This window comes from Pteropus medius, unplaced genomic scaffold, assembly GCF_902729225.1.
Source record: "Pteropus medius unplaced genomic scaffold, Ma_sr-lr_union100, whole genome shotgun sequence".
Classification (NCBI taxonomy): domain Eukaryota; kingdom Metazoa; phylum Chordata; class Mammalia; order Chiroptera; family Pteropodidae; genus Pteropus; species Pteropus medius.
Window position 1 is genome coordinate 2,568,691 of NW_024350927.1, and position 14,831 is coordinate 2,583,521.

General features: G+C 50.8%; 1 protein-coding gene across 4 annotated transcripts in view; it reads right to left on the minus strand.

The window, feature by feature from the left end:
- The window catches only part of FHAD1 (forkhead associated phosphopeptide binding domain 1), a 109,072-nt gene that overhangs the window by 23,614 nt on the left and 70,627 nt on the right, over window positions 1-14,831 (minus strand). For 3 of the 4 annotated variants that reach the window (XM_039842150.1, XM_039842153.1, XM_039842151.1), the window contains exons 19-23: window positions 12,478-12,585; window positions 9,229-9,336; window positions 5,069-5,242; window positions 3,102-3,327; window positions 1,379-1,463 (exon numbers count right to left, since the gene is read on the minus strand). In XM_039842150.1, coding sequence (XP_039698084.1) covers window positions 1,379-1,463; window positions 3,102-3,327; window positions 5,069-5,242; window positions 9,229-9,336; window positions 12,478-12,585 — 701 coding nt within the window. The remainder of the gene's footprint in view (window positions 1-1,378; window positions 1,464-3,101; window positions 3,328-5,068; window positions 5,243-9,228; window positions 9,337-12,477; window positions 12,586-14,831) is intronic. The other variant, XM_039842154.1, reaches the window with a different exon arrangement.

Below are 14,831 nucleotides of genomic sequence, written 5' to 3' on the forward strand. Positions count from 1 at the left end.
GGACAGCTACATCCAGTGAGGGGTGTTCTGTGGGAAGGGGCCCAGAGTAACAGGTGAGGCACCTCAATGGGGTTTAAGTGGGAAGAACACGGGGTGCATTTCTGAGCAAGTGTGGGACACCTCAGACCTGAGGAAGGCATGTCGTGTGTGTGTGTGTGTGTGTGTGTGTGTGGCAGCAGGAGGAAGAGCTGGGGTTAAGGGCCTTTGGGCAGGAATAAATGTCGCTTCATTTGATTTCACGGGCTTCTGAAATCCAGGCTCCTCTTATATAGATTATTAAGGTAGAGTGTATGTACATTATGAAATAGAGCAAAATACTGGCAGGTCGCATGTCAAAATAAAAAGATCGGTGATCACTGGATTGAAAATAAGTATATACGTGTACATATATACATATATGGGTGTGTGTCTATCATCTATCTATCATCTATCTATCAATCTAATCTATCATCTATCAATCATCTATCTATCTTATCTATCTATCTAGTCTCCTTGGCTATAACTCTTCCAACTTGAGGATGAAACTTTAAGACTCAAGGGTGTATAGAGCTAATGAAAGGGAACAGAGGAGAGTGACGTGGGTGCTGACCCTTCTCCTAGCCACAGCTACTGTTGTCTGTAGAGCACATTCTACCAGCAGGAGTCACTTAGGAATTTTTCAAGATGTGGAGGCTGGGTATCTTTGCCTTTTGGGGGCTGAAAAACCCTATGACATTTGACTTTGGTAGCTGAAATCTAGTGTGAGGATCATCAGGCCTGCGGTTCGTCTTCTTTGAGAATCTCGCATTAGCCCCTTCTTGTTTACATGCTGCCTGGCAGTGGCTGTCCCAACCGTGGGGTGCTTTCTCTGGAAACTGTCAGTTCCTTGAGGCTCAAAGGTATAGACTTTTGGGTTGGGGGGGATCTCCAAAGTCACTCCATCCAACCTCTTCACTTTGAACCCTCTCTAGGACCACTTCGCCAAGTGGTCTCCACTGTCTGAAACCTGCACTGTCTGCCTGCCTTGAGCGGGTACTTGGGAAAAACAGCTAATCGTGGTATTAGCTAGCATTCACCGAGCGACTTCTGCGTGCCCTGCATGTACCTCCTTATTTCATAAACGAGGACGCTAAGGTCCAGCGAGGTGATGTGACTCGCCCAGGGACACACGACTGGAGAGTGCTGACTTGGGTCCACCCACATTTTTCCATGACACCCTCCTGACTTGCTAAAAAAAAAAAAAATCGAGAAATTCAAAGAACAGTGAGAAGACTCCAGATTCAATTCCCATTTTCAGATTCCGACAACATGCCAAAAGCAGGGGTTGTGTGTGTTTGTCCTTGCTCACGGGGCACGTCAGTGAGGGTGGCTGGTGCTCACACGCCCTCTGGGTACTCACATCAAGTGGTCACACACTGCGCCTTTGGAACCGCTTTCCCGAGGAGGTGCTGCGGGAGGCTCTTGCTCTACTTCCTTCTCCTGGGCTGAATCAGAGGGACAAGGGGACAGTATTACGATCCTCGTGCCGTGGATGCTTTCCCACCCTATTGCTTATCACCTTATCGACACACTTACATCTTTCTCAACTTATGAACTCTCCCTGTAGCCTTCAGCCTTCTCTACCTAAGGGGACCCAGGGTAAGTTCTGTGTCGTAGGCTGGCGGGACACCCCCACCCCCGCCACGATGAACGCATGCAATCTTTCCAGCTACTGCACAAGGCAGGGACTATCAACTCCTTTTGCAGGTGAGAAAGTGGCCACAGGAGTGACAGAACCTGCTGGTGACCACTCAGCAGACTGGTGCGAGGCGGAGCCGTCACCACTGGGTCACGCTTCCTGCCCCGTTTCTTGCTCTCTGCTCAGACGAGAGTCTTGACCTGTCCTCGCCTCTCGCGTATCCTTCGTCCCCCGGCCTTCCGGCTTCTAGCCTCATCGCTCGCTCACGCATTCACCCGTTCGTTTAGTCATGTAACAGTTCTCATGAAATGTCTGCGTGATGGCAGGCACTGATCTAAGCGTAAGGCGACAAAGATGTGTCACTCTTGAGGTCCCCGCGTAAGCATCCTCCCTCCGAGTTGGTCCTGGATTGGGAAACTGAGTCCCACTCCATGCCCTTGCCGTGGTGCCCTGTTCACCCTGGATCATTGGTCGGGGCAGTAATTGAGTTAACTGCAGGGGTCCTGCCTGGCTTGCCCGTCATTGAATCCTCAGTGCCTAGAATGAGCTTGAAACATAAGAGATGCTCTGTTAAGAGTGGTGCCTGAGTGTATGTGTGTGGTGAGCCCTGACAGCTCGTCAGCTGGCTTGAGACTAGGACGATGCTGCTCAACCAGGGGCGAGTCCCTTGGGGACATTGACAAAAATGTCTCCAGACATTTCTGGTTGTCACCCTAGGGTGAGTGGGGGGTGCTAGTGGCTTCCAGTGGGTAGAGGCCAAGGATGTTGCTCATTACCCTGCAGGGCACGGGATGGCCCCACAATAAAGAATGACCTGGTACCAAATGTCAACGTTGCTGAGGCTGAGAAACCCCGGCCTGAGGCCTCTCTTTCCAGAGCTCTTATCCAGGTAAACAGAGTTAATGATCCCTGCCTTATAGAGCACCTCTCCAAGTAGCTAGTGTCTTTGCCACAAGATGCACGACTCTGGTCATTTAGGGCAAATAAATGCTCGCTGCTCTGAGTTCTGCGGCAGCCTCTTTTGAGTTTATCTTTCAAGAAGCAAATCCTGGCTGGTTATGAAAGTGCATTAGGCAAAGTCGCAAACTGCGGATGGCAGAAAGACGCCTTTGAAAGGCCCCTGCCCGGAGGTTTCCACGTAGCAAAGATGATGATGCTCTGACCTGCTGTTCCGACGGCCCTAACAGCCCTGGCAGCGTGTGCGACTCGCCGGCTGACTGGCTGGGCACAAAGGGTGTCCGGGCTCATTGCTGTTAATTCTGTTCAACCTGGGCCTTGAAGGGCCCTAACCTTGTGTATAACAGGAACAAAAGGGGGCTCCAGGGAGTAAGTGAGCTTTTCAACCAGTGAAGCCCTGTTCTTACCCGTCAGCCTGTGGGGACCCACGGGACAATCAGAACCTGCCCCCAATACCAAGATCTCCTCGTTGTCTCTTTGGACCAACCTGGGTCATTGTCCTTCAACGTTGCAATCTCTCCTTCTATTTTCTTATGGTGTTCGGTCACTTTCTGCAGTCTTTTTTCTAGACTCACGATCGTCTGGGAGTGCTGTTTGATTTGCTCCTTGTATTCCACGATTTCTTCTTCGAATTCGTGTTTCTGTGATTTCTGTTCTTCTTGGAGGGCCTTGATCGCCTGCTGCTGCAGCTGCATCCGCCCCTCCATCATGATCTGGGAAAACAGAAATGATTCATGCAACCTGGGGACTATAATAACATGCCTTTGCACTCACGGGCACTGAGCTGGGTCCCACCTCGGGGCCTTTGCACGTGCTGTTCTCGCTGCATGCTCCCCCAGCTCCTCGCATGGCTGACTTCTTGTAATTCAGGTCTGAGTTCCAATGTCACCTCCTCAGAGAGGCCCTCAGAGCAGCCCAAGACCCTTCCCATTCCATCACCCCTGTTTTGTTTTCACTGAGGCACGGATCACTGTCTGAATTATCTAGTTTATTTCTCGCTCCCGCTAGAATGTCAGCTCTGTGAGGGCAGATGCTTTTCTCATTTACTGATATAGCCACAGCATCAGCGCTTAGCTCCCTGCCACAGAATCTAGGCTTAGATGTTCCGTAAATATTCATTGAACTAATGAATGAACAATTTTCTAGGAAAAAAGTAAATCAATTTGTATTTCTTAAAAACTAGAAATTACCAGTGATCCTAAAGTGGCGACTCGGACCCTTTCCTTTGACGGCCCGCTCCTTCCTGCGGCTCTTCTGGATGCTTCCATCTCAAGGCCTCGTCCTCGTCCCCTCCTGCTTCTCCAACCAGCCTTCTCCTGCTCCCTATTATTCCCAGCTGACGTGCTGGGCCTCCGTCTTCACCTCCCCTCTGATGGGTAAATTCTTTGCCTGAGACGCTCACACACGCCCGCTGTTTCAACAATCACGTCCACGAGGCTATCTTCCAAATTTAGGTGACTTATCTCGCTTTCTCCCACAAACCTATCGTACCACCCAAAGTTTGGGATGCTTTTGAACATCCATACCCCGTACCCTCGCCTCAGTCTAAACTCTTCACCTCCTCTGAAAGAGAGTCCCTATCCCTGTTCACCCTGCCCTCCCCGCTCACCGTGACCTCCGTATTTCCATCAATACGCCACCCACATGCCGTCATCTCCCGAGGTCCCTTGGCTTGAACCTTGCCTGTCTCCTTGGCGCCTACTCTCCTTGGTACTCATGTCCTGTTAACCAGTTATAAGGTCAGCCATTGCTTGTAACTCTCTCTGCAGAGACTCCTTCTTTCCCACCCCTCTGTCTCTTCGAATGTCCTGGTCCTTATGATTTTGGACTATGGCCATGGCTACCACGTGCCACGCCTGGAGCTGGTGTCTCCAACTCCAGCCCCTCTCAAATGCACCTTTGTGTACTTCCGCCAGATTAACCCTCATTACCTCCTGTTGGCTGAATGCATGCATGACAGACGAGAGCAATATTACGCCCTGATGGTGGAGGGCCTTGAACACCAAGCTGAAATTTTAAAGTCTACAGAACTGTCACTGATCAGTAAATTCTGAGGCTCCTCAGTCCTTCAGCCTGCTCCTGTGAGGGCCCTGTATCCCAGCATCTTAGAATGTCCTGGAGAGAGAGCATCATGGCCTCTGTTCACCTTTCATATGAAACCAGTGCTTTTCAATAGAGGCTGAGTTTGCCGCATCCCCCGCCCCCCCGCCAAGGGACATCTGGCAAAGTCTGAAGCTGGTTGTCAGCACTGGGTGGGAGGGATGGAGCTATCTATCCAGTGGGTAGATACCGGGGATGCTGTGAAACATTCTGCAGGGCACAGGACGGCCCCCACAGGAAAGAGTTATTTGACTCAGAACACCAGCGGTGCCAAGGCCGAGAACCCCGGTCTAAACCCCACGCTCTCACGGCACTGTGCTCTTGCCCTGACAGAAAGATCCTCTCGTCCCTTACCATTTTAGTCTTGGCCGTCTCCAGTTCAGCCAATGTTTCGTTTAATTTCATGGTGACGTTCTCTGCTTTCAGACTCTCGGCCATCTTTATTTTTTCTGTCTCTTCCACCATGGCCAGTGCGTCATTTAATTTGTTATTTAAAACATCTTCCTTTAGCGCTTTTAAATCTATTTCCTAGGCGAACGATAAACATCAAATTAACCAAAATTCAGGCATAAATATTTACTCTAGCCTCCCCTTCCTGTTTTCAGACAGGTGGTGAACTCTATTCTGTTATTGTTCCATCGATCCTCTTTAAGGCCAAAGTCCATGCTTTCTCTGGAAGGTTCCAGTGATCACAGAACTCTCTATTATATTCAGTTGACATCTGTCCCCTTGTGATTTCTGGTCTCTGAGCTCAGTTCTGTCAGCTGGAGCTCATTGAGTCAGTTTTATTTCTGTTTCATGAGACAGCCTTTTAAATATTTGAAGAGGGATGTCATGTCTCTCTCTAAATCTGTTTTCCAGGATAAATGTGCCGAGCTCCTTCACCCTTCACCAGGACTCGCCTGCCTTTAGGACACTCCTCCACCTTCCCCAGGGGTGGCCTCGGCCCTGGGGTGACCTCCCCTTCACCCTCGGGTTCCGCCCCCACCAGCAAGGCTGGACTCCAGTTGCCATGCCATGTCCTTGCGTACCCTGTCCCTCCCTCCCGGAACCCCTTCTTCCAATCTTTTGACTATCAAAATTCCATCCGCCCTTCCACATCCCTCCTCCTCAGTGGGCTTCGTGACACTGTGCTGGGGGCCTTACGAACTTCATTCCTTCGTTTGACTTTATTACTATTTTTTTATATCAGTTTTAGGTTCACAACTGAGGGAAAGGCACAGAGATTTCCCACGTACCCCTGACCCCAACACGTGCACAGTTTCCCCCATTATCAGCACCGCCCCCCCACCTGATAGTATGTTTGTTACAGTCCAGGGACCTACGCTGACACGTAATAACCACCCAGAGTCCACACTTTCCACTAGGGTTCACTCCTGGTGTTGTACATTCTGTGGGTTTGGACAGATGTATACATGACATGTATCCACTATTAAAGTGTCATACAGAGGAGTTTCACTGCTCTAAAATTCCTCAGTGCTCTACCCATTCATCCCTCTGTCCCACCAACTTCTGATCTGCTTTTGTCTCCATAGTTCTGCCTTTCCAGAATGCCACACAGTTGGAATCATACAGCATGTAGCCTTTTCACAAACATTATCTAATCTAACCTAAAATACGTCCTTGAGACTCAGTGCTGGTGTTCTCTGTTGGTGGCAGTGTAAATGATATGACGTATCCGGGGTGGGGGGGAGGGGACATTTCGGAACATGTATCGTGAGCCTGCAAATGTTTCTACCTTGTGACCCAATAATTCTACTTTGGAGAATTTATCAAAAGGACACGGCCCCACGCGTGCACAAAGACTGATGCACAGGGGTGTTCGGTCAAGCAACTTTTACTCGAGTAAAGTTGAGAAACAGCCCCAGGGGAGGACCATAGGGGAGGAGTATATGAATCTGGGGTCCACTCGACACAGCGTAAACCCAGGTCATCTCTCAATGGCAGTTTGTAGAAGGATATTCGATGACACGGAAATGTTTTTGTTACATATTAAGTAAAAAAGCAGAGACCCAATTAGTGTGCACGACATGAGCGTGAGTCACTTTGTAAGAGATCAGTATTTGTTGATGTCTATAATAATAAATATAATTAATAATTACTAATCAATAATCAAGATAAAGATGGTCTGGAAGGAATCACATCAAAATGCACTGGGGTAACGCTGTTCAGTGGAATCAGAGGCAGTTTTCGTTTTCTTCTGAGTGATTTTCTATGTTTTTCAAATTTTCTAGAGCAAACAGGTACTCCTTTTATCATTGGGAAAGGACACTGATATTTTTCTTTGAAAATAAAAAACCAAAAATTCCATTTTCATCCTGCGATGCCCGCAAGCCTCACCTGGGGTCACCTCATTCTCTCTGTTTTACTACTGAACTCCTGATTTTTTTTGGTGGGGGGAGGTGTCTTAACGTCACTGTTACTGTCGAGAAATATGCCGACACGGCCTAAGGAGAGACTCACTGGGGACTCTGGCAGGCATCCCACGGAGCAGCCTGTCACCTACAGCTCACAGCGAGACACTCCAGGTGTCCTGGAGAATCCACGACTAACCGAGACGGTTTCTCTGATGAGCCATGAGGCTGTCTGAGGGCTGAACGTGCCACCTGGCACCTGCTCCTTGCCAGCTACTCGGCAGCTTACTCAAGGATAGCAGAACAAAGTTCATTGGTATGGATTTTTCTTCTCCACTTTCTTCTCCTTCTTTTATATAAATCCTATTTTTGCCTGTGTAGGTGAAATCAATCTTTTGACGGCTCTTCCCTGTATACAGATCAAACGGCATGCAAATAAGTAACTCTGTCTGAGCAGGTCTTTGACCTTGTACTTCATTGGTGTTTCCTGGGACATGGGGAGTCGTTGGGGTGGAGATCTCTTTCTCCTTGTCTGGAGTGATGCCACCAGCCTGCCTTCAGGGCTGTCACAAGACTTTCTCTCTGATGTCACCACTGTTCTAAGGCTGTTGTTGGGGACACTTGGTTGCATCACAGGGTTCTCTACATGATGATCCTTAGGAGACATTTTCTCTGGGTCGAGTACCAAGAACAGCTCAGTTTCCACGAGCAGGTGGTCCACTTCCCTCCATGAATTACACAACCAGCTGGGCTCCTCCTTTCGCTGTAATTGCTAGAATAAAAACTATGACCCGTTCATTGACTTCATGATATGCATTTTTTTTTTTTTGCTTTAGTCTCATTCTTGGTTCATTTTATGCCCTAATTAATCTACTTTAAAAAACTTAACTTCTTCTTTTCTCGTACCCCTAACCGAAGTATTTCACGGAAGAGCCCATGGTAAATCATTCGGGGGAACGAGGCCGCTTTTCTCAGGTTCCCTCTCAGCCTGCGGGTCGTGCCTGTGTGCAGGGGGCCCCCAGGAGCTGACAGGTCTTGCCTCACCTCCCCCGACTCTGGTCTGCCTCCCCTGAGCACACTCCAGTTGGCTGAGGCACTCTTCCAAGGTGCCCAGGGCTGTATGTAATCCAGACGTGGCTTACTGCCTCTCATCTCTCTCGTCTCCCTCGAGCAGAGACATTCCAGGGACTGTTGTTAAAAATGCAGATTCCTGGACCCACCCTATAGACCACCAGTCAGAATCTCCGGGGGTGGGGCCCCAGAAATGGGCAATTTAAAATTAAATTCCCTGGTGATTCTGTGCATGCTAATGTTTGGGAAACTTTATTTAAAGAAAATGATCTAAGACTGATGTGAATAGACCCTTTTAGTCCCATTTGGTCTTGAAAAATCTTTTGAAATTGTATTTACCTGTGTTTAAATTTAACCCGCTATTGTCAGGTTGTGTGTTTACTAATTGCTTTGAGTTTTGAGATAGCGGCCATTGTGTGTGTGTGTGTGTGTGTGTGTGTGTGTGTGTGTGTGTGTGTGTGTCTGTCTGTCTGTGTGTGTGTGTGTGTGTGTGTGTGTGTGTGTGTCCTTGTACTGAGAAGAGATGAATTCATCCTGGCTTGGACACAGGCAGGGCTGTACGACAGCTTTTACCCCCATGGCATCTACTACTCCTAGTAATAATCGTAAACGAGGTTTGATTATGAAGGTGCCTGTATCCTGACACCCCCTCTTTCACCCCAGGCAGCTGAGCCCACATAAATAAAGCTCAGGGATAGCAGAGAGAGGTGGGAGGGGTGATGACGAAGGGCTTGGGAGTCAGACAGTCCCGGGTTCAGATTCTGCACCCCCACTCCCGTGCTGTGAGCTCATAATCATCATCATAAAGCCGCCAACACACACGGCATTCACGCAGTGCCAGGTACTTTTCCGTGGGTTTCACGTGCATATTAACAATCAAGCCTTGCAACTCGATGAGATTGATCTACTGGTATTATTGATGTTTCGTAAGTGGGGAAACCAAGGCACAGAGGTGGTAAGTAAGCTGCCTAATGTCCCACAGCCAAAGAGTGGCAGGGGTGGGATTTGAACCCAGACCGCCGGCCTCCTGAGCCAGTTCCTCTGCGCCATGTCGGGCTCCTCCGGGTCCTTCCTCCCTGAGACTCGTACCTCTTTTTGCTTGGTTATGCGGTTCTCCAGATCTTGCACCTTTTTCTTTTCCTTCTCGATGGCCTCCGTCGCTTTGTATTTCTCATAGGCGATGCTGCTCTCTGAAACCTGGAAGTCAACGAGTGGTCTGAGAGCTTGCCCACGAGAAAGGGAGGGAATCGACAGTGCGGAGGGAAGCCACGATTAGCAATCGTTGAAACCAGTGACTCAGGGTTTGGGAGCAAGAGCTCAGGGAACAGGACGCCCATGGGAGAGAGCGGTGACATTCTTGGCGTGCCCACCACGAGAGCCCGGAATTCACGTCTCAGTGAGTCATGTGCATGAAAGAGAGTTATTTGTCATTCAAGATTTCTGGGCTGGCGTTCAGGAAGTGACATGCTGGTGAGTGTCCGGGTCAAGGCATTCGATGACGAGCCACTGAATAAACTGGCATGTGCTGGCACTAATCTGGCTTCTTGGGACCTGGGGCAGGAAAGGCAGTGTGGGAGAAGACACCTTCTGTCTCAGCAGACCTGATACTTCAAAGGACACTGGTGGTCTCTCCCCTGTCTACAAAGGCTTGAGTCCAAAATTTGATGTCCAGGACAGTTTGGAACTGAGAACACATGCCCCACGCCCCCACAGGTCTGGTGATGTTGGGAGGGGGTTGGAGCCCAGCCTCACCTACACCCGCCCCGGGAAGGGTGCAGCCAGAGTGGGATTGGAAAAGTCCATTCGCAGCTGTCAAAACTCTTACAGTTACGCCCCCGTGCACATATAAAGTTCACAAGAAAAATATTTTAAATCTATGCATACGTGCTCAGACAAAAACACTGGAGACAGGTGATTATCCACCAGGATGTAAACAGTGGTTATTTTGGGGGGAGTTAGGATGATGGCAATTTACATTTTCTTCTTTTTCACCAGTCTGTATCCTTTACATTTCCTTTAGTGAACGTGCATTATTTGGCAGAAAGAAAAACTACTAGAAATTGTTATAGGGAATGCTCTGCTGGGAGGTGGGAGGCGGCTTTGGGGATGCGTGGCCTGAGGAAAATCCCAACAGCCCCGCTGCATGAGCACGGGCCTCCATCCCCCGCTCTGCTCGGCTTGCCGGCCTCCCCACCCACTCAGGCTCTGACTCACCCCTCTGCACCGGCTTGGTATTTTCCTACTGCCAAGTCTGCTTAAGATCATCCAGTCCCCACCCTGCCAGTCTGCGTCCCGCCTGAGGAAAGAGGCCCCGTGGGGAGGGCTCCTGCCCTTTGCTTATGACTCACTGCTTGATACATTAGAAATAAAGATAACAACAATGTTACTGACCACTCTTTGAATGCCTGCAACGTGAGCGCCTGGCACCCTGCACTGGATGCATGAGTGCGTCTAATCTGTAAACCCCCAGAAAGCATCTGCCCAGTTATTTTCATTTTACAGGTGGAGACAAGAAGCTGCAAGAGGACAAGCCATGTGCCAAGGTCACGTGCCAGAAAGTGGTGGTGCAAGCTCGGATGCCAGCGCACTGCCCTAAGCTCTCTGCCATCGACCTCTGGACCCTGCCTTACCCGTCTTCCTGATGCAAACCCCACCCCACCCAGAGGCAGGAGACATGCTTCTATGTTCATAGTTAGGTTGGCACAGAGTCTACTACACCGCCCAGCAGGAGCCTGAGCTTCAAGGCTCCACCCCTGGTCCATCTGCATGAGGGACGCTCTGGGGACAGCCACTGACCACAGTTTGGGTCCTACCCCTTCATGAGGCTTGTTCTGTTTGGTACTCCCTCAACCCCCTGGACTCTGACCTCACTTTCTTACATGGGCTGGCACAGTCCCACTGCCAAGGTCTTGCTTGACTGTCCAGTGCATCCCTGCCCCGCCCGCCCGCTGCTATATACACCATTCTCCCTGCCTCACCTGGACTCTGATGTCACCTGGGTAGGTGATTCACAATGAATGCATTGACTCCTCACAACAAACCTCTAAAATGGATTTGTCACCACACTCACATTACAGATGAGGGCACAGAGAGGGCAAGGAGCTTGCCTGGGGTCACACAGCATGTTAGGGCAGAACTGGGATTTGAACCGGAATCGACGCTGTTAGCCCATCAAGCTCTCCTGCCAGGCTTTGCTTCTCAAACTCTGTGTCTTCTTCCCTCTTTCTTGTTCTATCCTGATTTGCCTTCCATCTGGTTCCCGCTTTAATCTCATTCCACGTGCCCCCATCACTGTGCCCCTGGCTAACTGAGGTCCCTGTCCGCTGCACTTGGCTATTTTCTCCAGTGACATTCTCTTCTCCCAGATGTTCCCTTGGTGCTCCCGCTCCCCTCCAGATCGCACTCGAATGTCGCCTCCTCAGAGAGGCCCTCCCTGCTTGCAGGCCACTCTCTAACTCGCCCCTGCGGAGTCATCCCGTGCATTTGTGTACGTGGTTGTGTCTCCCTCCACCTCAGAGTGGATGCCCTGGGAAGGCATGGCCTGGTCGGTCTTGTGTCTTGGGCCTGCCTTTCATGCCAGCTCTGGGCCCAGTCCCTAGGCCGATGGGGGAAGCTGGATGTGGATATCTCTAGCTCTCTGGGCCTGGAGCTCAGACCCACCCCTCCGCCCAGGTCCCCCTCTCCTTGAGGGTGTGCTCCTTTCACCCACTCCGGAAGGCACTGACCCCTGGCACCCTTTTGCTGTGACCACCATGTGGGCTTGTCACGGTCCTGTCCACTCCACCTTACTGCGTGTCTGCGTCACTCCTCACCCGGCAGGCCAGGGCAGGTCTGCTTGCGAGCGTATGAGACCAGGAGGCGGGAGCCAGGAGGGTGTGTTTTTCTATGGGGCCTGTGCTGGACTGCACCATAAGTATCTTTCGATGAGGAGGAGGAGGAGGATGCTGGCTGAGAGAGCGACCCGGACTCCACCCCAGGGCTTCCCTCTTGGGGTGCATCTCTCAGCCCCAGGTAGCTGAGCCTGGAGTGCTTCCGTAGAGGCTCTCTGTGTGTGAGGCGCGGTTCTAAGTACCTCGTTTGTATTAACTCATTGACTCCTAGGAGGCAGGGTCTGTTAACCACTCCTGTTTTACAGAGACGGAGACCGAGGCACGGGAGGCTAAGGGATCTGCCCTCGGTCACACAGCTGGCACGCTGCACGAGGGGATGCTGGCCACTCGGAATGGAGGCACCGCCCGTGGCTGCCCCCCTGCCCACCACTCTCTCGGGGCACAGAAACACGGCGTCCCACGGGGGCTGTGGCCGTCACAGCCTACCATATCTCTCCGCTCCTCGTACCTCCTTCTGTTGGGTTAGGTGGTTCTCCAGATCTTGAACTTTCCTCTTTTCTGCCTCTAGGGCTTCCTTTGCTTTCCTTTTCTCATAGGCCATGCTGTCTTCCAAAATCTGAAAGTCAACGACCGGTCTTTTTGGTGGCCTGCACGTGGCCTGCACACTTAGGGCGAAAAGTGCTCATTGTGATGACACCACTAACGATGGGAAGAGCTAACATGTTGGGGGTTGGTCTCACGTGCCCCTGGCCAGCACCTCACACACAGTTACCCCATCGGAGAAGTCGGTGGCCCCATTTTATAGCTGAGGAAACGGAGGGACACGAAGTCGGCGAGAGCCCCAGGTCACGCAGTGCGCTGGCGCTGAGGCCAGGATTCGAACCCTGCGCAGAGGGCAGCACACCGCCCGCATGCAGAGGCCCTCGGCAGGCAGCAGGTGAGCAGACCTGTCTTACTTCGGCGCCTGAGCTCTGATCACTGTGCTAGGCGGCCTTCCCGATAAGAAGGGTCTCATTAATAATGGAATTTCCCATTATTGAAATAAATCTCAAAGAGAATCAGGTCTCAAGTGGAGGGCTGTGTAGTGAATTAATGAGCCACAGCATTCCAGTTTCTAGAAGGGGCCAGGGGTGAACGTCCCAGGCTCTGATAGGATGTAGGGAAGAAAGCGTGGTTAGGTGCTCGTCATCACGAAATTTTGCCGATAAACTATTCAGTTAAATGGCTTAACAGAATCACCGAGGGATACAAATTCCTGGCAAGCACCCTGTTTCTAGTCACTGTGAGAAAGGACACCTTGACTTTCAAATGAACTGTGTTTTAAACACCGGCTTGACCGTCAGATGTCTGGAACTTGGAACTAAGCACCAGTCCCAGGTTAGCCTGCCTAAAGCATCGAATCCATAAAAGGGCTGAAATACTATCTATTTTACGGTGAAAAGTCGTATAAAAAGCCCCAACACTCAGCTGTCCCAATGCCAGCCCTCAACAAAGCAGAAGGGCATTGTGGGAGTTTCATCATGTATGGTGAACCGTTTGAGGGGGGTTTCGGGGTTAGACATTTTCCTGTCATTTGTGAAAGACACTTCCAGGCCCTTTCCAGTGACAGAGTTGGCTTCACCGCATCTGACCTCATATCTACACCTGGAACTTTCCTCTTAGTGGCCCCCTGCACGCCTCACACACATGTCCTGTCACCTCGGCCTCTGTGTTCCCAAGTCCCAAGGCAGGTAATGGGAGTTAACCTTTAACGTTATCTCAAAACCCGCCTTGTGATCCGGGGATTCTCTTGTCTTTAAAGATTCGTTTGATAATGAGGCAGAAGGTCTAATAAAAGGAAAAAGCAGATCACTGTTTGAGGGTGACGGACATCCGTGTCTGGCTTTTCCTCTCAGATCGCCCTGTCAAGATACCACAAGAGGCTCCACTGGGAGAGGTGGGCTGATATTTCCGAGGCCTCGGGGTGACCCAGCAGGGTATCCCCCACCACGCTTTCCCTTAAATCTCTCTCCTGAAGTCCCCTATGACTCCGCAATCTCTAAATTCAAGGGCCTTCCCCAGCCCTGAGCTTTTGACCTCTGGGTGGTGTTTGGCTCCAGGGAGCCCAAAGGAGACCCTGCTCCTTGTCACCACCCTTGGAGAAATAACTCAGGGTTAGGCCTCAGCGACACTGTTTATAGAGGACTGACTGCAGAGCACAGCTGCGCAGAGACCCCAAGTGAGACCCCGACGCGTAAACATCCCGCCTCCCGATCTGGAGCAGACCGAGTTGCAGGGCATCTGCCCAGCTGTCTTCTTTCTCCCCCCGCGGTGGGTGGGCAAGGGTGTCACTCTGAGGAGTGAGGGTGGCTGGGGGTTGAAGCAAACAAGTGTCTAAGTAGAAGTAATGATAATGATAAAAGCTACCATTCACTGAGAGATAACTTGGGGTCAACGCTTCATGGTACGTTCTCTCTAATCCTCCTAGCCGCTCTTTCACGAAGGTAGGTGTTGCAAGACCTGCTAGGAAGGAGCCAGGAAGTAGCCCAGGGAGGATGCGAACCGTGTCTCATCCGGGTGCATGCCTGCCCTCTTCGCTCCTGTGCTGCCCCAGGATCGAGGAGCTAATGAAAGCACTATGTGGAATAAACTCGGGGATGTGGGGGTGACCACAGGAAAATGTGAGTCGATGATGTAATAGAACTTTCCCCAAAGCTAGTTTGGGCACATCAATAGAGGTATAACATCTTCGACAAGGGAGGGGAGAGTCTTGCCCTAGGCTGGGGAATGGTATCCAGTCCTGGCTTCTATACTTTAGGAAAGAAATAGATGATGGGTTCCCAACTCAGATGCTTACAGAGGCCAGCCAGATACCAAAACGAA